Genomic DNA, 26,833 nt, shown 5'->3' with positions numbered 1-26,833 from the left:
AGGAACTCCAAGTTGTGCAATATTAAGTCTATGTGAAGTATGATAAGTTAAGACACAGATCATAGTCCCTAGAGCAATAATCAAAAAATAATTCAAGGAGTTCCCTTTGTGGCACAGAAGAAGCAAATCCAACTAGTATTTGCTAGTATAGGCTGCAGCTGTAGCTCTGACTCAACCTCTAGCCTGGGAACCTACATGTGCCTCAGGTGCAGCTCTAAAAATCAAAAAAAAAAAAAAAAAAAAAAAAAAAGGAGTTCCCGTTGTGGCTCAGTGGTTAATGAATCCGACTAGGAACCATGAGGTTGCAGGTTCCATCCCTGGTCTCGCTCAGTGGGTTGGGGATCCAGCATTGCTGTGAGCTGTGGTGTGGGTTTCAGACACGGCTCAAATCTGCTGCTGTGGCTGTGGTATAGGTGGGCAGCTATAGCTCTGATTGGACCCCTATCCTGGGAACCTCCATACGCCACAGGTGCGGCCCTAGAAAAGACCAAAAAAAAAAAAAAAAAAAAAAATCAAAAGACAAAACTAAAATTCAACAAAGATATTAAGATAAAATGTTAAATATATTTAATCAATCAAAGAAGTCAGAAAGGTAAGACGGTAAACACAGAGCAGAGTCTACAACTAGAAATAAACCCAACCATATAAATAATCATATCAAAGGTAAATTGACTGAACATTCTATTTATTTACTTATTTTTTTATGGCCTCAATTGTAGCATATGGAAGGTTCCAGGCTAGGGGTCAAATCAGAGCTGCAGTTGCAGGCCTACAACACAGCCACAGCAATGCCAGATCTGAGCTGTGTCTGTGACCTACACCACAGCTCACAGCAACTCTAGATCCTTAATCCACTGAGCAAAGCCAGGGATTGAATCTGCATTGTCATGGATGCTAGTCAGGTTCATTACCACTGAGCCACAATAGGAACTTCTACAAAAGGGATATACTTTAAATATATAATATTTAAAATTAAAGTCACAGAATATATATGCAGTATTTAAAATTAAAATCATAGATAGGTTGAAAATATAGAAAAAATACCATATGAGAACTAAGCATAAGAAAGTTTATATGATTATAATAATATCAGAAAGAGTCCAAGATGAGGAGTATTACTGAGATAAAGAAGCACATTTTGGGAGTTCCCACTGTGGCTCAGCAGTAACGAAGCTGACTAATATCCATGAGGATATAGGTTTGATCCCTGGCCCTGCTCAGTGGGTTAAGGACCCGGCATTGCTGTGAATTGCAGTGCAGGTTACAGACCTGGCTCGGTTCTTGCATTGCTGAAACTGTGGCATAGGCCAGCAGCTGCAGCTCTGATTTAATCCTTAGTCTAGGAACTACCATATGTTGAGAGTGCAGCCCTAAAAAGAAAAAAGAAGCATATTTCATAACGATAACAGATTCAGTGTATCCACATGACATATCAATGCTAAGTACATACACATTTCAAAAGAGAGCATCAAAATATAAACGCAAAAGCTGACAGTATTAAGGTTAAAACAGAGAAATCCATAACCATAGTTGGAGAATTTAATATCTCCCTACTATAATGTATAAATCAAAGAGGGGAAAAGCCCAGTAAGGACAAAGAAGACTGAATCATAACTATTGACCTACTTGACATTCATAGAGCACTTAAAAATGTAAACATTATTCTGATATGTATGTGGAACATTTGTTAAACAATTAGCTTACATAAAGTTAAGTTTCAGTAAGTTTTTAAAATTGAAATTTTGGGGAGTTACCATTGTGGCACAGCGGAAACGAATCCAACTAAGAACCATGAGATTGTGGGTTCGATCCCCGCCCTTACTCAGTGGGTTGAGGATCTGGTGTTGAGTGAGCTGTGGTGTAGATGACAGATGCGGCTTGGACCTGGCATTACTGTGGCTGTGGCATAGGCTAGCAGCTACAGCTTCAATTTGACCCCTAGCCTGATAATCTCCATATGCCATGGGTATAGCCCTAAAAAGACAAAAGACAAATGAATGAATGAATGAATAAATAAATAAATAAAATTAAAATTTTGATTGAAAATTTTTTGCTCAAAAAAGTCACAACAAATTAGTAAATATTTTTAAAGGAATAATAATGAAAATACAGTATAACAAAATTTACAGTATAGCTAAAGATGTGCTTAGAGGGATTTATATTAGAAAAGATGAAAGTTATAATTACCTAAAATGAAGAAAGAAAAAGAGAGCAACATTAAATCCAAAGAAGGTGGATGAAAGGAAATAAAAGACAAAAAAAAGGAAAGAAAGAAAAAGAAAAAAACCCAGAAATAATAATAAAAGTTAAATTAACATTGGAGAATGGTAGTGAACTTGATAAACTAAGCAAAATGGTCGAGTTTTTTTAAAAAGGAGCAAATTATCCTTATCAAGAAAGAAAGAAGATATGACTAGACAGAAATCAGATGTTAAAAGGATAGCAATGTTATACTATGAACAATTACATGCCAATAAATTTGCAAATAGAGAAAATACACAAATTCCTTGGGAAATGAAACTTATCAAAACCACAATTTGACACAAGAAGAAATAGGCAAGCTATGTAATCACTTATCTTTAAAGAAATTAATTCTTAATTTAAAAATTCCCAGAAACAAAACTCTAGATTGATAGTTTCATTGGTAAAATTTATCAAAATTAAAAGAAGAATTTCAACAATCTTATGCACCTGAAAAGATGGAATACTCCCAACCTATTTTAAGACTATAATCTTTAAATAATCTGATATAAACCAGTATAATCCTGATACCAAAATCTAAGAAAATTTAAAAACCAGTACTTCTCATGCACATATACATAAAATCCAAATATTAGTTAAATGTGGTAGGCTGAAAAACGGTCCTCTAAAGACGTATATATCCTAAGCCTCAGAAGCTATGAATATGTTACCTTGAAAATGTGATTAAATTAAGGATCTGGAGATGGGGAGATCATCCTGAATGATAGAGGCAGGCCTGATGTAATTATAAATGGTCATATAAGAAGGAGCAAGAGTTCAGAGTAGAAAGAGATGTGACAACACTATGTAGCTTGTTCTAAAGATGGAGGAAGGGGCACAGACGAAAAAAATGCAGGTGGTTCCTGCATTTTAGAAGGTGGCATAAAACAAAATGGCTTTTCTCCTCAGAGCCTCCAGAAGAAATAAGCATTGCTGACACCTTGACTTTAGTTAGCTCGGTGAGACTGGTTTTGGATTTCTGATCTCCAGAGGTATAAGATAATAAATCTGTGTTATTTTAAGCCACTTAGTTTGTGGTAACTTGTTATACAGTAGCAACAGGAAACCATAAACAAGGGTTATCCTAGGGCTTATCCCACCAAAACAAACTTTTCTATTCACAATATTTCTGACATCAAATGTGTGGGGTTTCTCCTCACACCAAACAACCAATTCTCTAACTCTGGATACCAGAAGGGTGTCCTACAATTTAATTCAATTCTGAGACCAACTGTCAGACAGCACAGACCCCACAGGTAAGTGCTAAGTCCCACAAGACTGCCTCCATCTCAGATGCTAGTAATTTTGATCAACTGGCTATAAACTGAGAATCTACATTCCCTTTCTCAGGTTTGATAATTCAGTATAACAACTCACAGAACTCAGGGAAACACTTTATTCATCTTTATGAATTTATTACAAAGGATATAAACAGCCAGATAAAGAAGTAATAGGGCAATGTTCAGAAAGATCCTGAGTACAGGAAGGAGATTCTGTCCTCATGGATAAGGCGTACCTCGCAGCATGTGGATATCGGCACCAAGCCAGAGGCTCTCTAAACATTTTAGCTTAGTTATTTTTATGGGGGGTCATCAAATAGACATGAATAAATATTAACTCAATCTCCAGCCTCCTGTTCTCCCAAGAGGATAGGGATGGAACTAAAAGATCTGAGGTTTTATTCAGTACCAGTCCTCATCTTGAAGCTCCCCAGGAGCCCACCAAGGGTCATCTCATTAGAACAAAAGGCATTGCTACCACCCAGGAAATTCCAAGATTCAGGAGCTTTGTGTCAGGAGCCAAGGGCAAAGATCAAATATTAGAACAAAAGATGCTCCTAGCCTCCCTATCATTGAGGAAATTATAGGCATTTTAGAACCTCTGTGTCAGGAACCCAAGGGCAGAAACCAGATATATAGTTCTTCTTACGTCACATCCAGGAATGCAAAGTTGGTTTAACAAATGAATTATCAGTCAATGTAATTCTTCAACTTAATTAAGGAGAAACACTATATGATTATCATAATAGATGCTGAAAAAACATGTGAAAACATCACTCACTGATCCACATTTTAAGATTATTTGCAATGAGTATCATGTACTTCAAGGAACATATGAATAGGAAGTTACTACTAGATAGAGAGGATTCTAACACAAGAAATCTGCAGTGGGAGACTAACTTACTAACTTGTGCTTCAGGTGCTAAAGAGTAAATAGCATCTGCAAATTCTCTCAGGACTTTGTCATGCTAATTATTTTGGTAAAGATCTAAATTTCAATAGATAATTATTTTACCATATTCTTGAATTGGCCAGCTGCTCTCTTTCCATTACTTAGAATTACATAGCATTTTAGAAGTGTACAATCCATTTTTCACACTATACACAGGATCATTTTTCTAAAATACAAATCTGATCATGTCATTTTTTTCTGTTTAAAATTTTTGAATTGCATACAAAGTCCAAATTCCTTGGCATGTCATGCAAGGTCCTCATAATCAGGACTCCTGTCTTTTCACCAATTACTATCATCACCAATAGTGATATGTCCCCAGCCCACGCACTCTAAGTATCTTTATCTCTCATACTACCCTCCAGTCATTCTCTCAGTATCCGACTTACATTGTGAGGGTCATGCAGTCAAATAACTCTGTCATCCGTATGCTCTTTTCTAAGCCTCCAGTACTTGCTTTCTCCTTATCCTCCTACAGGGCTGGTACTATGTCTTGTCTTTATGGCTCTAGTGTATAGTACTATGTCTGTCATATAATTGTGTTTATTGAACATATGTTGAATGAATAAACTTACCTATCCTAAGTTTTCATAGAAAGTGGCCAAAATTTCCTGATAACCAGTTCATCCACTGTAAGTGCTTCATAAGTCAAAACAACTAAAGCAAAGTTGATGAGTCTCATTGATAAATATTATTGAATGTTATGCATAAGTAAGCGTACCCTTGCCTTTTTGTTCTAAATGTGGTCTTTTGTATAAGCCACATCTGTTGAGGTTTAACCTTACTGACATTATTATTAATTTATATAATATTTTTTGGAAGATTTATCCTTGTTATGTGTCCCTTGTCACATTCTTAGTTTAATTCATGCTTTGAACCTCATGAAGATCACACAAAAAAAATCTCCTTGTGCTTCCCGCAGGGAGTGGGGAAAAGTAGCCATTTAAAAACATGCCCAGGAGTTCCCGTTGTGGCACAGTGGAAACGAATCCAACTAGGAACCATGAAGTTGAGGGTTCGATCCCTGGCCTTGCTCAGTGGGTTAAGGATCCGGCGTTGCTGTGAGCTGTGGTGTAGGTCGCAGATGTGGCTTGGATCCCGTGTTGCTGTGGCTGTGGTGGAGGCTGGCAGCAAGAGCTCCAATTAGACCCCTAGCCTGGGAAGCTTCATATGCCTTGGGTGTGGCCCTAAAAGGACGAAAGACAAAAAAAAGAGAGACCAGATAATTTTTTTTTTTTTTTTGTCTTTTTGCCTTTTCTAGGGCTGCTCCTGCAGCATATGGAGGTTCCCAGGCTAGGGGTCTAATCAGAGCTGTAGCCGGTAGCCTATGCCAGAGCCGAGTCTACAGCTCATGGCAACGCTGGATTCTTAATCCCACTGAGCAAGGCCAGGGACTGAACCTGCAACCTCATGGTTCCTAGTCGGACTCGTTAACCACTGAGCCACGAAGGGAAGTCCAAGACCAGATAATTTTGTTCTCTTTAACAAGGCCCTCAAGGGAAACTCTCTCACCAGAGCCTAAGTGACCTGGCGGAAGGAAAATACTTGACTCCAGCCTCTCTAGCCTTCCTGTCTCACCTTAGGGGGCCCAGCAATAGGAAGCACTGTGAAGGTCACAGTCAGGGGCATGGACTCAATAAAAGACTGAGACCTATTTCTAGAAATAAAGAACATTTCCCCTCCTTTACCTATCAGTAAGGCTCCTGTATAATATTAGGGGAATGCAACTAAATGAATTGCATATTTCAGATCTTATTTAAGAAGGAGTCTCTAGGAATACTCAAAGATAACTGGGGAGACAAAAATAAGGATGCCAGAGGAAATTATAGTCTCTTACTAATCTTTAAGTTGTACTTGTCATTTTGTCTCCCAAAATCTCTATCAGGAGCTCAGTTTCTCATCCAGGAACCCCATAAACAGCCTAAGCACATAGCTAAAACTTTACTCACTATCTTTCCTAGTACCATGCACACTCGCTCATCCCTTACTTGCTCCCACTTCCTACCTCGGTTAAAGTATACCAAAACATTCACACACCTAACACTCCACTGGGTTCCAAATCCTATTGATTTAACAGAGCAATTCCAAAAGGGAGGTTGAATTTCCTCACTGAAAAATTAAAGAGCTAATGTGCAAGCTAGTCAGGTGACTTAGTGGAACCAGGACTTAATACAGCACATAATTAATATAATCCAAATTAGAAGTGTTAGTCATAGTTACAGGGTACCATTGGATCACCTTTAAATAATTATGCATGAATGCTCTGGGCCAATACAAGAATGATAAACCAGTAATAAGATTAATTATTAATTATACACATACATACCTAATACACATTAACACACACACACTCCCCTACCTGATATCTGTTGAATGAATGACTGAATATATTTTATAAACACAATCTTGGTTATGCAGTCTAAGGGGAAAGGATGGTACAATACATTACTGGGCTCCTTTAATTCACTCAGCCTTTCAAATCCATGATATGTGCATGCAATTACTGGCACATTTTGTGAAGCATCTATCATCTCTGCTGCTTAATGCCCACAATGAAGTGAGAAATAAATAGGAAATGCAATAAGCACTACTGATATATGGATACTTAAACTGTTTTCTATTCTTAACGTAATTGTCTTTATCATTTAGTGGCTGAGTAGGTAGATATTATGATGCAAAGCAGCTGGTGCTGATAATGGCACACAGCTCACTTCAGAAAAAAGAACAACGCAGCAGCTTTGAAGATTTAGCACAGGTCGGCATTAGCCATCATTTTCTCTTTTTCTTTTACACTTAATATGGACTCTGAAACAAACCCAGAAATCTGATTGTTTTTGGCAACAGAACCTTGTAGTTAAGTTCAATAAGCATTTTTTTAATGTGACTGAAAAATGTACTAAAGGGCTGATATTGTTTACACTGTTCAAAGTATTTTAATGTAGTTTCTTGTAAAAAAGAAAATTCTAGTTATTTTCTCCAACACTGATTAACTAGCCTATAAGCACACTGGCATGTTATTCCTTTTCTTTTTCTCTAATCTAGTCCATTAGTTTGTTTTTCACTTTGTTTTGACTCAGCATGCTCGCTGCACACCTAGAGAGGACATGTGGTAAGAAGCTATTTTCCATTCTGTTGAAGATCACCATTTAAGAGTCAACACATCAGATTATAGCTGACTCCTAAACAACTCAGGTTTTGAATTTCACAGGTCCACGTGTTCGCAGATATTTTTCAGTGTAAATATCAGTGTTCTACACGATCCATCGTTGGTGAACTACAGATGTGGAACAAAGTGGATATGGAGGAACCACAGATACAGAGGAACTGGTATCCAGAGGGCCGACTATAAATTCGACTTAGATTTTCAGTGGTAGCAGGGGTCAGTTCTCCTATGCCCACATTATTCAAGGGTCAACTGTACTTTCATTTTTGTATAGAGTATAACGCTAGGTAGAGGAGGGAGAAGAAAGAGGACCTAAGGGTTTTATTGTATTATTAAAATAAAAGTCACATATAGAACAATGTAAGTTAAATGCCATTTTAAATATCAGACATATACATTTTGGTCCTTACATTATCATTTGCATTATCCATCAGCAGTATATGTGGGGAAATTTTAAACATATAAAGATTTTTGAGGTTGCTCATTTTTTTTTTTTTTCCCATTTCTTGGGCTGCTCCCACGGCATATGGAGGTTCCCAGGCTAGGGGTCAAATTGGAGCTGTAGCCCACCGGCCTATGCCAGAGCCACAGCAACACAGGATCCGAGCAACGTCTGTAACCTACACCACAGCTCACAGCAACGCCGGATCCTTAACCCACTGAGCAAGGCCAGGGATCGAACCCGCAACCTCATGGTTTCTAGTCGGATTAGTTAACCACTGAGCCACGAAGGGAACTCCCCTGAGGTTAATCATTTTTAACATAGTTCAAAAGTATAAAATGTTCTGTATATTTTTTTAAATGTTTCAAAAACAAAAGGCACATATAAACACTCAACAATAAAACAAATTCTATCATTGGTGTCTGAAACAAAATATATTTAATAATTGATATGGACTGGAAGATAATTTTTGGACTACTCCAAAAAACTCAGAAAGCAGAATCCCTGTAAATCATAAAATAAACAGCTTTGGTATAGAGAATTGCTTTCCTATTAAATTCTTGAAACCCTGGGACCAGGTTTAAGATGTACTGGTACTCTAATCTACTCTCAATTTTCAAGATGAAGTAGAAAATTCTGAAAAATCAGCCCTTACTTTATTTTTCATCATAGTTTCCAACACATAAGAAACTTTTAACTTGATTTACATATTGCTAACCTAGCAGTATGGTACAAGAGCAACAACTAGATCAGTGTTAAGAGAATTTAAGCTTCCTGGAATCAGCTCACAATTTGAGTCTTTACCAGTTATCCTACCAGACTTGTATTTTCCATGGACATTTATTTTCACCTTATAAGTCATGTACCGTAACATCTGATTTCAAATTTTCCTCTTTTCCATAAAATAATGCAGTATTTTCCCCTCTCCCAAAACAAGGTGATATAAGCTAATGAGATTTTGAGAATAAATTTTCATGCTTTTATTTTAGTGAATATATGATCATGTTAATAAAAACAAATTACTCTTTCATACTCTATTCATAATCAATTTTAAACTCAGAAGAACTTAATATTCCATCTAAATTTTAATGTTAGTATGTAATTTTTATGGGTGTGGTAAGGAGAAGAGGACCTTAGCACAAATCTCCATATTTAGTTTTTCATTGACTGTCTTTTTGCAACTCCATGAAGATGTGCTTAGAAATAGACATGGATTAACATCGAGAAGCTATAAGCAGAAAATGTGAATAATTAATGCATTCTCAGCTTCAGGTAAAATGGTATTAAATCTGATAGGGCTAACAATATAAAACTTTCATTGAATAATTGGATACTACCATTGCTCTACTCATCCACCAAATCAGCTCTCCACAAGCCAGAAAAAAAGAAATCAAGAATAACTATTTGGAGCTTTGTGTTAAGAATTCTTTGCTTTGCTCCTGATCGAGCTCCTTGAAAGGAATGTACGGAAGCAAGAATGTTCCAGAAATACCAACAGAGCATTTGATTTTGGGACCTGATGTTCTCTTTAGGGGTACTTTTTTCATTCTTTTGAAAACATTGAAAAGAAAGAAAATACTACTACAAAATATTTTAAAATGTTCTTAATGTGGCCTACAAATCCTGCATGATCACTTTGTCTACCTCTCCATTCTCTTGTCTAGTCATTTTCCCTTATGCACGACATATACCCTCCAAATACTTGAGTTTTAACGAGGGTTTTGAAGCATTTTCTTCTCTCTGTCTCGAAGATTCTCCCCTCTTCACATCTCACTCTCAATGTCAATTAATGTCAAATATTACCTTAAACATCACTTAGAAGGTTATTTACCTCTCCCAGACTTGGTAATGTCCTGTTATAAATTCCTATTGTTTTCTGTAGCATTTACCACCATCATATCTATTTATTTAAAAAAGGGGCCACAAATTAGTAGCCTACTGGCCATAATCAGTTATACCTGGTTTAAGTGTTACAGTTTTTAAAAATTTGAGCCACTGTTTACAATTTGGAAATTACACATAAATACTATGATAACCCTATTTCATTTATATTTATTCCAAAAAGAAAAGCAAGAAACTGTTAATTAAACCCCACCCATGATCAAAAAAAAAAAAAAAGATCACTTCTTATTGCTCTTCTTTCCCACTTTTTCACCATAAGTATTGTCAAAAGTATCTAAAAAATCTAGGAAACTTCATAAATTGAACTGAATTGCTCCCTCATTCTCCTATTCTCATCACTTTCCAGTTCCATCTTGGGGATAAACAGGAAAATAATAAGACATGGCTTTAAAAAGTTTGCATGTTTTAGTACTTTGCTCTATTTCTTAGTTTTTAATAACCTATTTTCTTTCAGTCCCAACATATTTGTATGTTATTTGAAAAAGAAAATCAGCCTGGATTAGTTATTATAATACAATAACAGAGTTGCACAAAAAATGTACTGTTTTCATGAACTATTCCAGGCTATGCTAAATAATGATAAAGACTGCATTATAAAAGTTCTTTAGGTCAAAATAGATAAGTTTCTTTTTCCAGCTACTTAAGATATCAACATAATATTTTTGAGGAACCAGTGAAGTGATACATAATAGTGAGATACTACCAGTATGTCATGTATGTGTTGAAAATGAAAACTTGTGTGAAGACATAGGTAACACTGAGATAAAATATTAACATTTTACTTAAGACTTTCTTTCAACAGCGCTTCTATAATAAAATATATATATTACAATTAAGATGTTTCAGCCAAATTCTAATTTCTTCCTGAAAATAGGATTTGAATTTTTCATATGTGCAAGTCTCTTCAATATACTCAGTATTTCCTTAAAAAAGTTTATACATACATATTTCTTTCTTTTAATGTATCTATTTTAATCTCTGTGAATAAATTGTGTTCTTCTATAAAGATTTCCTAGTTTCTCTCTACAGGTTCTCTAAGAAAAACTCCTTTCCTGCTTTTAAAGACTCCTATCTTTTAAGATGCTCCACTCTATAACGATATGAACTCTAAGAATTTATTTCAACCATAATGACATAAATATGTTGAATTAACTTTCTGTTGTACAAAGGCAATATACCAACAAAACAACAACAACAAAAAGAATTTAAACACCACAGCTACTGCAAATCCAGTCTTAAAAAATTATCATTTTGGTTTTTTATTCAGATTATCATACTCATCTTGGGAACTGCTTGGATGTAGCTTCAAAAATGAGTTGTTTTTTTTTTTTTTTTTTTTTTTTTTTTAAGTCAGCCAGATGGACACTAAAGCAAAATAACATCAGAGAGAGCAGGTTGAATCCTGACAGACTTCATCTTATAACTGGGCTTAAAGGGTGGTAACCTTGGAAACCGTTCTCTTAACACCAGTGGCCAACATCCAGTATTGGTTGGCACTATGAAAAACTCAGTATTTTTTTCAAAATACCCTACCACCATTTTGAGATTATGTGAGAAATGCCAAATATATTGCTCTCAGGGTTATTTCCTCTAGTACTAAAATGACACACATTCCAATATATGTCAAGAACTTTTAGCAAAATTTTCTAGCACCACTTGTACTTCCTTGGAATGTAACATCATACTATATCATTTACTACAAGGGAACAGAAGTTGGAAGCAGTTTTTTGGCAAAAAATAGTAATGCCTTTCTGCCATATTCTCTCTTCAAGAATTAAAGGGTTAGTATAAAGTTAAAGAAGGAACTCAGAAAGACTGAAGTTTACACATTTTTTGCATGTTTAAAGTATTAAATGCTACGTGTACTTTAGAAAATAGTTATGCATACTTGGTACCAGGTTTTGTATCAAGTGCATTATGTATATTACCTTTTGTGCTCACCTTAGCACTAAAGCAGATATTACTATCTCCACTTTACTGAAACTTTCATAATGAATAGGATTTTCTTTCCAATGAGATTAAAAATCTGCCCAAGTTTACACAGCTACTATATGCCAGAGCTGAGATGTGAACTTTTATATAATTTACAGACTACTCTTTTCAGTGGCAGAACCACACTGTAAATTTCCTAATTCACACAGGTAGTGAGTGGTGCAATTAGGATTCAAACCTATATGTTTTGACTCCAAACACTGTGCTCTCTATCCATTCTATTATACTGTCTATGAAAAATGAAGAGATATTTTTAGTCCTAATATACATTTAACACTGAAGGCTTACTTGACTTCTTAAGTAATTCCTCAACTGATTTTGCTAACAAGGACATCTGTATAATTCATATCCACCTTAGCAATTTACAGAAAAAGCCAAATAGGGTGATTCTCTGTTTATTCTACCAATATGAAAGCATGTCATAAAAAAGTGAGGAAAATCATAATAATGATGATACTTACACAGAACTTGCTCTTTGCTAGGCACTGCTCTAAGTTATTTAGATATACTGATACATTTGGTACAACAACCCTAGGAGGTAGGTACTATTATTATTTTCATATAATCAGGGTTAAGGAAATAGATACAAAGTAATATCCCTGAGGTCATGAAACTGTAAGTGGTAGAGCTAGGCTATGAAACCCAGGTGACCCGGCTCCACATTCCATGCTCTTAACCACTAGGCTATTGGGCCCCTCTTCGGAGAGAGACAAAGCTGAAAGGACAATTAAAAACACACACATACAAAACCCCACAAACTTATTTTGTTTACAAGGTTACCAACGGGATGGTGTTTCTATCTTTTACCATCAACAAGTGTTTTGAATAGTGAATTCACTAATCTGATTCAGCAAAGAATTTAGTTAAATTTGTTCTGATTGCTTACTTATGCCTTTAAACTCAGTTAAGTGGGGATTTCAGTAAAGCACAACATATTCAGCAAGTGCAAATTAATGTTTAATCCTAATCTATCTTTATCTACAAAGTCTGTCTCAAGAATTAAGGTGAAACATAGAGTTAGCCTATCTATCCTTTTTTTTGGTGTGGACTTAATAAATGGCTTTTTCTTTCTTTAAATATGTTCTGAATTATGTAACATAATACCTTGCTTAGAAAGGGCACATTCAGTGTATTTGTGTGTATATTAATCTCACTTTTTAGAACTTTCCATGACCACTTCTCAGTTTCTTCAAGCATCAATTACAATTTAAAGGACTCAACATGAGGAAAAAAAAAAAAAAGACATCTTTTAGATCAAATTAGGGAAGACATCCCAAATTCAGTGCACTGGGATTAAAAACAAAACAAAACAAGGCATACTGAAGGGCAGAGTTCGCATTTAAACTCCTCCCCTTTTTAAAGTCACATTTTCTTCCCCAACTGGAATCAAACACAGTAACCAAGTAAGTGACAAGCCAGAATAATGCAGTAAGGATCAAGGCAATTCACATCAATAGGAGGCATCTATTTTCATTAGTAAGTAGTGTTTACCTTTTTGATGAGTCAGTTCTAACATATATTCTTACTTTCTGATTTCAGAAATAATCTTATTTTAATGGACAAGCAGAGTTACCACTAATCTGCCTATGTAATATGAAAACAGATTGCTTCATCAGTAACTGGAACTTTTGTGGATGGAATCAGAAAGGTATTAAATTTGCCTGACTTGAAAATGCAAAATCATCATTCCTTATATATTACTTAGAGCTGACAAGATAAATTCCTTTAATCCTAATAAATCATCCTTTATTTATTCTGGCAAGTTAGGAACAATGGGAAAACATCTGCAGGGTACAGATAGTATTCATAGTTTGTTAAACTAGATCTCAGTAACTATTCACCTCCAACAAAAGAAAAAAAAATAACTTGATTTTCATAATATCCCAGAAAAATAACATAATGACTAAACTACTATTTATTCATATCAACATTATTAAAATTTGATAAATTAGAAAGATAGTGATACTTTTAATTTGAGGGGAAGAAGGGAGAAGTTTTAAATAAATCCAATAATTTTTATTATTTTCTTAAAAAGGAAAAAGAGAAATAGTGAAGTACCAAGTATAGCTCATCCATTAAAAATACAAATTGGGGTAAGTGGCAAGTTTCTTATTTTTCCGGAGAGTGATTATTAAATATATAATCTTAAGAAACCTTTCTTCTATTCATTGTTTGGTTTTCAGGCAGATTTATCTTGAGTAATTTTAAGTGTGTTTATTTTCAACAATTACTTGTGCCTGCCTGAAAATATGGAGAACAGCAATAAACTTATATAAGGTTTGGAACCAGTGAAATCGTTTGAAGAAAGAATTTTTCTACCTGAGAAACATTTGATTTCTGAAAAAAATGTAGGTTTTTTTCCTCCACAGATTGGTACGCTTTGGTATCCTATGGAACCATATTACTTTCATCTTGTCAACCACTGCATCAAAGCTTAAACCATAGTTGCATTCCGTATTTCACACTTAAGCATTCAACTCCGAGATTTACAAGCTCCTCACTTGTGAATACAATATTTGGCTTAACTAACTATCCTGCATTGTATAACACCGAATTTCCCTGGAGTGTGATTTGCTTTCTCAAGAGGATGGTGTTTCCTTTCCTCAAACTGCCAAATTGTTAACAAGCAGCTGTGGATAGGAGAGAGCAAAGTTCCATGTGAATTATGTCTTTGTATAAACTTCGATTCTCAAACACTTTCCCAAGTGGCCTTTATTTACTTTCTATCAGCTAAAGATAAACAAGCCTATCCTAAGCAAAAGGCAAATATGTCAAAGCACCCCCTCTCCTTTACCTTTTTGGTGGCATTACATGATAACATGAAGGTAAATGACAGTGAGCTAGTATGACCCAGTTTTGTATCTACAATTCTGGGCTAGCAGAAGAGGTAGTATACACAGGAGAGAATACTGAGAAGGAGGATGAGGCTCAAAATCAGAAGAGATATTGAAGGCTTGTATGCTTATTTTTGTAAATTGCTGTAAGAATTGTCTCATTTTCCTATAATTAAATTTCATTTGGTGATCCCATTTATTTTATTTTATTTTTCCCTTTCTGGCTGCACCTGCAGCATATGGAAATTCCCAGATCAGGGACTGAATCCAAGCCACAACTGTGACTACACCTCAGCTACTGCAACACAGGATCGTTCACTTGCTGTGTTGGGCCAGGGATTGAACCTGTGCCTTTGCAGTGACCTGAGCCACTATAGTCATATCCTTATCCCACTGTGCCACAGCAGGAACTCACTGGTGACTTTTACATATCTAGATCTATATCTCCATACCTGGTAAATCAGAGAAGAGAAGAATACACTCATTAAAGCCATTAGCCAAAAGCCGGTCACGCAGCTGCTGAAGAATCGCTACACCAATACAGAATGGAAAGGAGGAATTCCCAAGTAGTAAAGTATCCCAGAGGTGGAAAATTTTGTGCAGTGGAAATACATCTGTAAAATGACAAATATAAATAAATTAATTAAAAATTTAAAAAGTGAAACAGTAACAAGCTGCTTCACTAGACATATGATAATCCCCTTATGGTCAAAACTATTAAAGAATAAATACTACCAAACTGTTATAATAAAATGTTATTTGGCCTTGTAGGTTTACTGCTTCCTAAGGTATCTTAAAAAATTGAAAATCAGATTGATCAAATAGATGACATTTTCTAACCTCCATTATTAATTTCAGTTAGTTGTTCCATTCAATATATTTCTTCCTAGAATTTTCCAGTTATATTATTCTTGCACATTTATTAGAAGAATGTTAGTATTGTTATAGATTCAGTATCATTACACTTCTATTATATACTCTAAGAAATGCTTTTTGAAATTCCATCAATTTTCTATTTTTTTGCAACTTTCTTTTTTCCTTTAACAGTAGTCTGGATATCTTTCTAGGCCAGTGCATACAGATATACTTTAATATTCCATTTGTCATATGTACATACCTAAGCAGGATATCTACTATATTAATATATAATTGATTAAAGCATTACTTATTCACATAAACTGTTTAATTTCTAGAGGAAATCTAGTTTAGGAAATAAAAGTAATAGTTATTAGATAATCTGTAAAAATTGAGTCTGATTTGGTAGTAAAATTTGTCTTCCAAAATTTTATGTAAATATAGTTAATATTAATTTATTTTTCAATAGAGAGCAGAGATTTTTTTTGAATGTCATCACATGTAAGATAGGTTTTCATCCAATAGAAAGAACACTTTTTTTTTTTTTTTTTTTGTCTTTTTTTGAGCCACTCCCGTGGCATATGGAGGTTCCCAGGTTAGGGGTCTAATTGGAGCTGAGGCTGCCAGCCTACGCCACAGCCACAGCAACTTGGGATCCGAGCAACGTCTGCGACCTACACCACAGCTCACAGCAACGCCGGACCCTTAATCCACTGAGCAAGGCCAGGGACCGAACCCGCAACCTCATGGTTCCTAGTCGGATTCGTTAACCACTGTACCACGACAGGAACTCCAAGAACACTTTTTTGATATTCAGTAGTCAGAACAATTGAAAATTTTTTTCTACCCAACTAATACCTTAGAATTATCTAAATATGTTTATGTAATTAAATTAGCTTAATATTATTGTCACTGAAGTATACTGGGGAAAAATGGAGCTATTCCTTTGCTAATAAAATATAAAAAGAAAAGGGAAAATACTTACGAGTAAACATGGTGAGAAACCAAGGGATGGCATAAAGCTATGAGAGAAAAAGAAAGGGATGTATGGGAGAGATAAAGAGTAAATAAAAGAGGTAATTAGTATGGCTTCCAACAAAATGAATGGTAAAAAATGTTCTACGTTTTTATCTACTTCACTATTAAAATAAAAGAGAATATATATAATTACAATTATTGTCAAAAATATTCTATTATATAATGATATCTATTACAAATGCTGCAGATCACTCTTTTGCCAAGGCTTATTCCACAGAATGTCTTCATTTCACCAAAGGACACACTCAAGACAGTGTGTAATCCAAACACAACATTACTATGCTAATACTAATTTCGAGGTCAATTTTTCAAAGGAGAACTTTTGTTCTTAGGAGAAAAATATTCCTGAGATTTGAATATTCCTCACTAGCGTTGAGTTACCCATACTATTTTTTTTGAGACATGATGTGATGATATTTGAAAATTATCCAAAAGGTCATATTAAAATGTTAGGGAGTGGGAATTTGGGGTCAATATATGCAAACTATTGCCTTTGGAATGGATAAGCAATGAGATCCTGCTGTCTAGCACTGGGAACTATATCTAGTCACTTATGATGGAGCATGATAATGTGAGAAAAAGAATGTATATGAGTATGTGTGACTGGGTCACCTTGCTGTACAGCAGAAAATCGACAGAACACTGTAAACCAGTTACGATGGAAAAATTTTTAAAAATTAAAAAAATTAAAGCATATGCTTTCTATTAACATTTTCTAAATTAATGGAGAGTTTCATAACAGACTAAGAGTAACGAGATCTCACAATGCAATGATTTGCTTCTTCAGCTGAGTGACAAATTTATTTATTTATTTATTATTTATTTATTTAACTATTCTGGTTAATCCCAAGTTAACCAGAAATGAAACACACACATATACACATACTTTCAACTAATTTCGTGAGATTTTGAAAGTGAGAAGTCATTCTTAATTTCTAAAAGTAGAATAAAATATCCTTTGTTACTATTGAGTATCAAAAACCAATAATTTATAGAAAAAATTATAATACAAACCAGAATTTCTTCATCTCAGAACTATTTATATTCTCGGTTAGATAACCCTTTTAAAGTGGCAGGTTGTACTTTGTATTTCAAGATTTTTGCAGCAACCTAGCCTCTTCACTGGATGCCAGTAGAATTTGCTCAGTTTTCCAAAAATGTCTCAGACCTTACCAAAATCCCCTGGGAGGCAAAATTGCTCCTGAGTGAGGACTACTGTATAAATCTTAAAGAAACCAATAAGATTCCAGATATAAGTGATGTCATATGGTATTTGTCTTTCTCTTTCTGACTTACTTCACTCAGTATGAGAGTCTCTAGTTCCATCCATGTTGCTGCAAATGGCATTATTTCATTCTTTTTCATGGCTGAGTAGTATTCCATTGTGTACATATACCACACCTTCCTAATCCAATCGTCTGTCAATGGACATTTGGGCTGTTTCCATGTCTTGGCTATTGTGAATAGAGCTGCAATGAACATGCAGGTACATGTGTCTTTTTTAAGGAGAGTTTTATCCACTTATATCTGGAATCTAACATAAGGCACAAATGAACCTTTCCACAGAAAAGAAAATCATGGACTCGCAGAATAGACTTGTGGTTGCCAAGGGGGAGGGGGAGGGAGTGGGGTGGTTGGGGAGCTTGGGGTTAATAGATACAAACTACTGCCTTTGGAATAGATTAGCAATGAGATCCTGCTGTGTAGCACTGGGAACTATGACTAGTCACGTATGATGCAGCATGATCATGTGCGAAAACAGAATGTGTACATGTATGTGTAACTGGGTCACCATGCTGTACAGTAGAAAAAAATATTGTATTGGGGAAATAAGTATTAAAAAAAAAGAAACCAATAAGAAAATGAAACAAAGAGCTATAGTAATTGTGCCAACAAAAGATTAAACAGAAACACGCACACACACAAATATCCAACAAATGGAAAGAAGATAGATAAAAAGGAAAAAGAACAAAGAACTGATGGGACAAATAGAATAAAAATAACAAATTGGTAGATTTAAAGGCAACTACATCAATAATCACAATAGAAATCAATGGTTCTTGTGATGCTTAACTTTACGTGTCAACTTGACTGACATAAGGTGCCCATATATTTATTTAAACATCATTCTGGGTGTGTCTTTGAGGGTGTTTCTGGATGAAATCAACAGGACTGTATTTTTTCTTCAAATGTCATGAGGATGTTCATTTATAGCTCTATCTAAGACCCCCTTTTCTGAATTCCAAACTTGTACATTCAAATGCCTATTTGACATTTCCACTTGTAAGTCTGATAGATTTGCAAAACATGTTCCAAACTGAGCTCCTGAAGCTTCTTCCAAAATGTGTGTCTCCAAGTACAGTCTTCCAAATCTTAGGTAAGAGCAACTCTATTCTTCTAATTCCTCAGGTAAAAAAATTTTGGAATCATTCTTACTCCTCTTTCTCACACATTGTACATTTGTCACCAGCAGTCCTGCTGGCTCTACCTTCAAAATATATTCAGAATATGAAAACTTTTCACCACCCCTACTGATAATTTCCTGATTCAAGGCACCATATTTCTTGCCTAGATTATTATAATAGCCTGTGACTGATCTTCTAGATTCCATCCGTGCCTCTCCTTGGGCTTCTCTTACCATAATAGGTAGAATTATCTTGTTAAAATGTTTAAATCAGAACTTGTCATTCCTCTTCTCAATAGCATCCAATGGCTTTCCACCACCAACAATAAAAACTAACATTCTAACTATGTCCTATAATCCGATCTGACCCTCCAACTACCTCTTTGACCCTCATCTCCTTGTTCACTCTGCTCTAGCCACACTGGTCTCCTGGCTGTTCTTTCAACATCCCTAGCATGCCTATACCTCAGGGCTGCAGCTCCTGTTGTTGCTTCTGCTTGGATTGAGCTTTCCCTCAGTTCCTTAAGGCATTTCTTCAAAAGGCGCCTTTTCTGTTAGACTTTCCCAGGCTACCTTTTTTAAATATTCAGTTCCTCCTTAACCTGAACACTTAACCTTCATATAGCATATTTATCTTCTTTATGGTCTATCCCCTACTAGGATATAAATTCAATGAGGGCAGGCATTTTGTCTTTTTTATTTTTTATTTTTATTTTTTCATTGATGTACCCAGGGTCTAAGAAAATGCCTGGTACATGATAGGCACTCGAATATTTTTTGAAAGAATGAGATATATAATGAAGATAACTGAAAGGGATAGATTAAAAGACTAAGTAGTCACAAGATTATACAATTTTTGAGAAGTTTTCAATAAATATGAAGTAATGAAAAAACCAGTTAATCTTCATTGGGGTGTGTGTGTGTATCTCCTTCATAGTGAATGGTGAACAGTACTGAAAAAATATCAAACTTGAAAATTTGAATTCTATACCTACACTTTGACAACAACTATGAAAACAGCTATTGGAAAAAAGTAAAATGACATATATTCTAATTGATACTTGAAAAGCAGTAACTCGAGTTGAATAAATTTCTTTATATACAATAATTCCTAGGTGCTCAATAGCACCAGTCACTTCTCACCAGCTAAATTAAAGTTCAGAAAATAAATATAAAATATATTCTGTAAGACTGTAATACCTATTATTTATTGCTTGTATATTTTTCCCTCTTAAAAATCTAATGAATATTTTCAACTTAAATAATTTCTTAGTATATTGTAATACAGTCTGATACAGAAAAGACAACAAAATAAGATAATTCTGAATACTAGGATGGGTTCGGGGTTTAATTTTAAACAAAACAAATAATGAAATATTTTATTATAAGTATAAAATTAGTCTTACTAAGTTAGAGATATTATTAGCTATTTCCTGGTTTAAAGTTGGAAGCAAACCCAACAAAAAGAGATCATACAATCTTTTAACTTTTTTTCAGATCATGAAATTAGATATTTTTAATTTGGTTTAGTGAGTCTGCTAAAAGAGTCAGCTGAGTAAATACTGCCCCCTAGCAATAGTAAGAAAGAATAGCTATATTTAGCATTTCAGAAGGTTTTTTCATATTGTCTGGAAATGTCAAAATTAAAATAATCAATAGGAAAGACAAAGGCAAGGGGTCAGTAACTTGATTCTGAAAAGCAGAAAATTATGCCTCAAAACTTATAAATGTATAAAAATGAAAAAAACTAAAAAAGTAAATACTTCTTATACACTCTAGATGAGTATTTTTTCAAATGGATTTTTTTATTTACGACAAACTGTGTTCTCTCTATATACACAGACATACATAGTAACAATTATTACTATTATTAATACAAAAGGGAGCCCCTTCTATGTGAATTTATCTTTTATGAGCATATTTTATTTATCTCAAGTCAGAAGTAGTTTATTTTTAAGCTACTGTAAGCTTTTTACTATAAGAAGAGATGCTTGAAAAACAGCAGGTTTTCAAAGCAATAGACTATCATATATTTTCTTGAAACTTCAAAACTCTACAGTTTGTAATCTGATAGTTACTTATTTTTTGAACCTTTAGGATAGCTGTGAAGATTAGTTAATGGCTCTAAAGACCTGTCAGAAGATGTGGCATTTATATCAGTATAGAAATTATAATTATCATTCTTAATAACAGTACAGAAGCTTTTATAATAGGAAAGCACTTCAACAACCCAAAGTTCTGAGGTAAACTCTTGAAGCCATCTAACAAAACATACACAGGCTTTGGAATAAGAAGGTAGGAGTGGAAGGTAAAGAGAATAGAATCTTGAGTTCTGAGAACAATAGGTGTTTCATACGTTGAGGTAGCCTCAATTAATGCAAGGCATAGACCGAGGAAGCTAAAGAATTTACAGTCCTGATGGCTCTCAAAGTCAACATTCCTCAATCTCACGTGAGCTATTCTGAGTTCACAAAATTTCAAATATTCTTACATAAAATTTTTTTCCTCAACTTTTCCAATTCTACAGGATACTTTACTCTGTCTGACTCACTATTGCCTTCTTAACTACTTATGGAATAAAATAATATGATACAAAAGAAAATTCTTGAAAACCAAGAAAATGTTTCATAAAAGATTTGTATTGTTCCATTGTGCTATTTGCTTTCAAAAGACTATTGGCTTTTTCAACAACGAAGAAAGATGGCTTATGCTACATCAGGATAAATTTGGCGAAATGGGAAAGAGTTTCACATAAACAAAATCATACATAGTCCAGGTAATGCAGTAGTAAACAGTTCTCCTTATTAAACAGTACTCCCTGTCTCCTATCTTAGAATCTTGGGGAAACATCCTCGACTACAAAACCTGCCTTCATTCCTACCACCAGCAATAAGAAGACAATCGTTAGGGAGTGATAATTATATATTCATATGATAACTGAGTGATTCACAGAGCAACTCTTCACAATATTTTAAATAGAAAAAATTATACTTTGATATTTTTGTGAATCAGTAACCATGAAGCAAAAGATCATTTCTAATCTTTATCTTAATAAAGCAGCCAGTATTAATGCATTCTTATGTGTAGAAACCATTATGCTAGGTGCTGCAGCAGATACAAAGAATTATGAACACTTGCTGCATACATTTGAAAAGATAGATAAAACAGAGTAGTATGGAACACAGTGCCTGGCACATTAACGATTGTATTTGAATCAGTGTCATCTAGACTCTTGCCAGGGTTTGAAATTAAGCTTACAGAACTTGAATTTCCAAGTTCTTTGTTTTCTGACAATCAGAAACTTTTATCTATATCCAATTTTTTATCTACATTTAAATCACCTGGCTTTCTCTGGCAGATTACTGATGATAGATCCCTCAGTGATGATGCAAGTGTTTCTTTTAAACTATCCTGGTAATTTGTTTGGTTTGAGACTTGAAACTTCTTAGAGGATCTGAGCCTTCTTTCTTCAATTAACATGTGCTCACATTACATCATCACCCTTCTTATAAAGTATTTTCACAGAAGGATGGTACAGAATTAAAATGAATCATCATTATTATCATCTTTTATTTTTTCTATGATGTCATCCAAAGTACCTCATCATCTTTCAAGAAGAGAAAAAAAGATATAATTGATATACAGCACTGCATAAATTTAAGGTATAGAGTACAATAATCTAACTTACATCATGAAATGACTACCACAATAAGTTAACATCCATCATTTCATACAGACATAAAAATAAAAATTTTTTCCTTGTGATGAAAACTCTTAGAATTTACTCTTAACCACTTTCATATATTACACACAGTAGTGTTAATTATATTTATCACACTGTATATTATACTCAATACTTATTCATCTTATAACTGGAAGTTTTTAGTACCTTTTGACTACCTTCATTCAATTTCCCCTCTCCTCAGCACCTCACCTCTGGTAATCACAAATCTGATCTCTTTTTTCGTAGGAGTTTGTTTTTGAAATATAACTGATCTACAATACTATTTTAGTTCCTGGTGCACAACATGGTGATTTGATATTGCTATATGTTACAAAATGATCACCACGATAAGTCGTTACCATCTGTCATCATGGAAAGATGTTATATTATTATTAACCTAATTCTCCACACTGCACATTTCATACCCATGACTCATTTATTTTGTAACTGGAAGTTTGTAGCTCTTAATCTTCCTCACTCAATTTTTGTGCTTTTTTTTAAAAAAGAATTTTCAATGAACACAGTTGAGAATTCACAATTTCTCATTTTCCACCTTTACTAATAGAAGAAAATTGACAAAGGACAAAATTTCAAAATTATCAGACCAATCTGAAGATTGGTTGTGGTATTCCAGGCTCTGGTGAAATTATACCATTGGTCATATAGTGAAATTTCAAACTGTGAATGCTCAGATGATGTTTTAGATGAACACAAGAATCAGAGGAAGAAATGTTAACATTTGAATGGGAAGGACCTCCTCACACAATATTTTACAACATGAACCTGGACCATCCTAGTTTGCTAAAAAGATGTGGGAGAGTAATCTTTAATTTTTAAATGATATTTATGCACCAAAATTTGATATAATTTGAGTAGACAAATATGAAAGGTGGTATGTTTACAAAGTGATTGGAAGGAAACTGATGGTTAGAAAGCAAAAAAAAAAAAAAAATCAGTAGATTATTATTCTGTTTGTAAATCTAAAAATGAAAATATTTTCCAATTATGGAACAAAAAAGATAGCTGTTCTCCAACAAAGTTAAGAATCTTGTCAATGTTTTGTTCTTTTTTATAGTATTTTTTATTACTCAATAACATTTATAGTTACACAACGATCATCACAACCAAATTAAGAATCTTGTCAATGCTTTGTTCTAATAGTTGTATCTTGACTATGTGTATACAAGAGGAAGAACAACAGACAAGCTGGAACCTATTAGAGATGTGTTTGAAATCTGGTATGAGTATTTACATGATGGATATATGTTCCAGTTCATGCATGACAGATGAGCAATAAGTTCAAAGGACAGTGCCTATTTCATATACATATACTTTCAATATGTGGAATAAAATTTGGGGTTTGCTATGTTTAAATTCTTACTAAAATTTTATTAATTATTTTACTATGCCTTTATGCTAATTCTACAAATCATTTAAAAAATTAAACAAAAATAATTTAAAAGGTTCACTGGACCCAGATGATAAATGGTTCATTTCCTTTCTCTTGTATACCAAACGACACATTAGTTACATCTTTTGCAAGTAATGATTTTCCTAATACTAAAAACAAAGTATCATATAAAAAATAAGTAACTGCATAAACATAGCTTTATTTATTATCACTTGACTCACAATATTTAACTAAAAAACTATGAAGTAGAAATTAACAATAAAATCACTTTGACAATTTAGTGGTTCTGAAATCCACATTATCAGTTTGGGGAAGAATTAGCTATATATCCAAAGTGCCTTTCAATTATCTTATTGAGTATTATAAAAACTTTAAAAAATTCCAAATTATTAATTTTAATTTAAAAGACTCCAAAACATCTATGTTGCACAGAAAATACAAATAAAAGCACATAAAAAGATTAAAATTTAAAGTGGTGATTGGCAATCTCACCAACTCAAACGAGAAACTCTTTATTGTTAGTATCATACTTTCTGCAGCAAAGTATCTTTGTTAATTAATGCAGCAAAATAATATATCCATTATAGTTAGTAATACAATGCTTTTCTAAATGTAAATCATACTGATATGACAAAAAAAACACAATATGATCAGATTCTAATAAGCCAAAAAGGGTTAACTCCTTAATACTTACTAAGTTCCTGGAACTGTGCTAAATGGTTTACATGTATTATCTCATTTAATCATCATAATAATCCTAAGAGGTAAGATTTATTACAGCAACATTAACAGTAAGAGGTCTGGGGATAACTTAAATATTTAGCTAGTAAGTTAATGAGTCAGGATTAGAACCTGGTCCATTTGTCACCAGTGCGATTGCTTATTCTCAACACCAGCTTTCTCAAATTGTAGTCATGGACTCCTGGGACCATTCAGGGGCCCCAAGTTCAAAGATATTTTCAAGACAATATTAAGATGTTTTTGCTCTTTTTATTTTTACCATGTTAACATTTGTGCTAATGGTGCAGAACCACTTATGGATAAAACTGCTGGCACCTTATTGCACCTTAGGTAGTGGCAATAAAAAAGTATAATAGTCATATTCTTATGAAAGAGTAAAAGGTATTAATTTTATTAAATATCTTTTTTAATGTTCCATGAGACAAAATGGGAATTATGCATAAAGCATTTGTACTGTGTGCTGAACCACAAAGACTGCCTCGAAAAAAATTTGGGATGGATGGGTGATGGGGTCCTGCTGTACAGCACAGGGAACCATATCTGGTCTCTTGGGTAAGAATCAGATGCAAAATGGAAAAAATAACAATGGGTGTGTATGGGTGGCTGTGTCACTTTGTTTAGAGCATAAATTGAAGGAATAGTGTAAATCAACTATACTTTAATAAAAATTTTTTTAAAAAGCCTTGGACAACTGTTTGAGCTGTGACTCAACATAGGTACGTTTTTTAAGAAATGCCATTTTTTTACTTGAAAGAGTGATATAAAACAATTTTTTTCAGGTTTGGATATCTGGCAGACATTTCTCAAAAATGAAGTGAGTTTGTCACTTCAAGAAAAAAATTCTACCTGTCAGATGAAGATGAAAATTTTGGAAAACTTGCATTTGCCACTCTGAGCTTGGCGGCTTCCCAACACTTAATGAATTTTTGGATGAGGTCAGTGATAATATTAATGAATGTGATTTTTTTGACATCATATAATGAAATGTGTCATAGTTGAAAGATCTGCATAGTTCAGTGCATCAGTATATTCCAAATGACCAGCGCATGACATTACAAAATCAGGTATGGGTAAAAAAGCCATTCAAAGTACAAGACAGACTGATGGATTTGAATGCAATAGAGTATGAAAAGTTCACTATGTACCTTTAAGAAATTAGCACTGTCTGAAAAGGCCCTTTGCCATTACATGTCTGTGTAAGGCCACCAGATTTTCTTCATGTACTTCAACCAAAACAATGTACAGCAACAGGATTGAACTCAGAAGCAGATACGAGAATCTAACTTTCCTTCCTTAAGTAGAAACTGCAAAAATATATAACAATACTATTCTTCCATTATTCTTTTTGTTTTGGAAAAAATATTTTTCTCAAAAATATTATTTTGTTAACATGCCATGGTTCCATTACTGTCATTTTAAAATAAATTAATATATAACTTTAAAAAGTCTCAGTAAATATTGATAAACTCACATTAAAAACTCTTTGGGATATTCCATAATTTTTAAAAATGTAAAGGGGTCCTGAGATCCAAAAGTCTGAGAACTGCTGCACCATACTATATTTCCTTTTTTTTTTTTTTTTTTAAATTGAAGTATAGATGACTTACAATATTGTGTTAGGTTCAGGCATATAACATAGTGATTCAATTCAATATTGTTACTGGTTTTTTTTTTTTTTTTTGCAGTTTATATCCATTATAGGTTATTACAAGATACAGGGTATAATTCCCTGTGCTATGCAATAAATTCTGTTGCGTATCTATTTCATGTATAGTACTTCCTCTGTTAACACCATGCTCCTAATTTTTGTTTTGTTTTGTTTTTTTGTTTTTTATTTTGTCTTTTTTGCCATTT

General features: G+C 34.0%; 1 protein-coding gene across 4 annotated transcripts in view; it reads right to left on the bottom strand.

The window, feature by feature from the left end:
* The window catches only part of TBCK (TBC1 domain containing kinase), a 226,236-nt gene that overhangs the window by 88,265 nt on the left and 111,138 nt on the right, over positions 1-26,833 (bottom strand). For all 4 annotated transcript variants that reach the window (XM_021101700.1, XM_021101699.1, XM_021101698.1 and 1 more), the window contains 2 exons: positions 16,647-16,683; positions 15,259-15,420 (listed from right to left, as the gene is read on the bottom strand). In XM_021101700.1, the coding sequence (XP_020957359.1) occupies positions 15,259-15,420; positions 16,647-16,683 (199 nt within the window). The remainder of the gene's footprint in view (positions 1-15,258; positions 15,421-16,646; positions 16,684-26,833) is intronic.

The sequence above is a fragment of the Sus scrofa genome, chromosome 8 (genome assembly GCF_000003025.6).
Source record: "Sus scrofa isolate TJ Tabasco breed Duroc chromosome 8, Sscrofa11.1, whole genome shotgun sequence".
NCBI classification, from domain to species: Eukaryota; Metazoa; Chordata; class Mammalia; order Artiodactyla; family Suidae; genus Sus; species Sus scrofa.
This window is presented reverse-complemented; position numbering and strand designations above follow the sequence as displayed.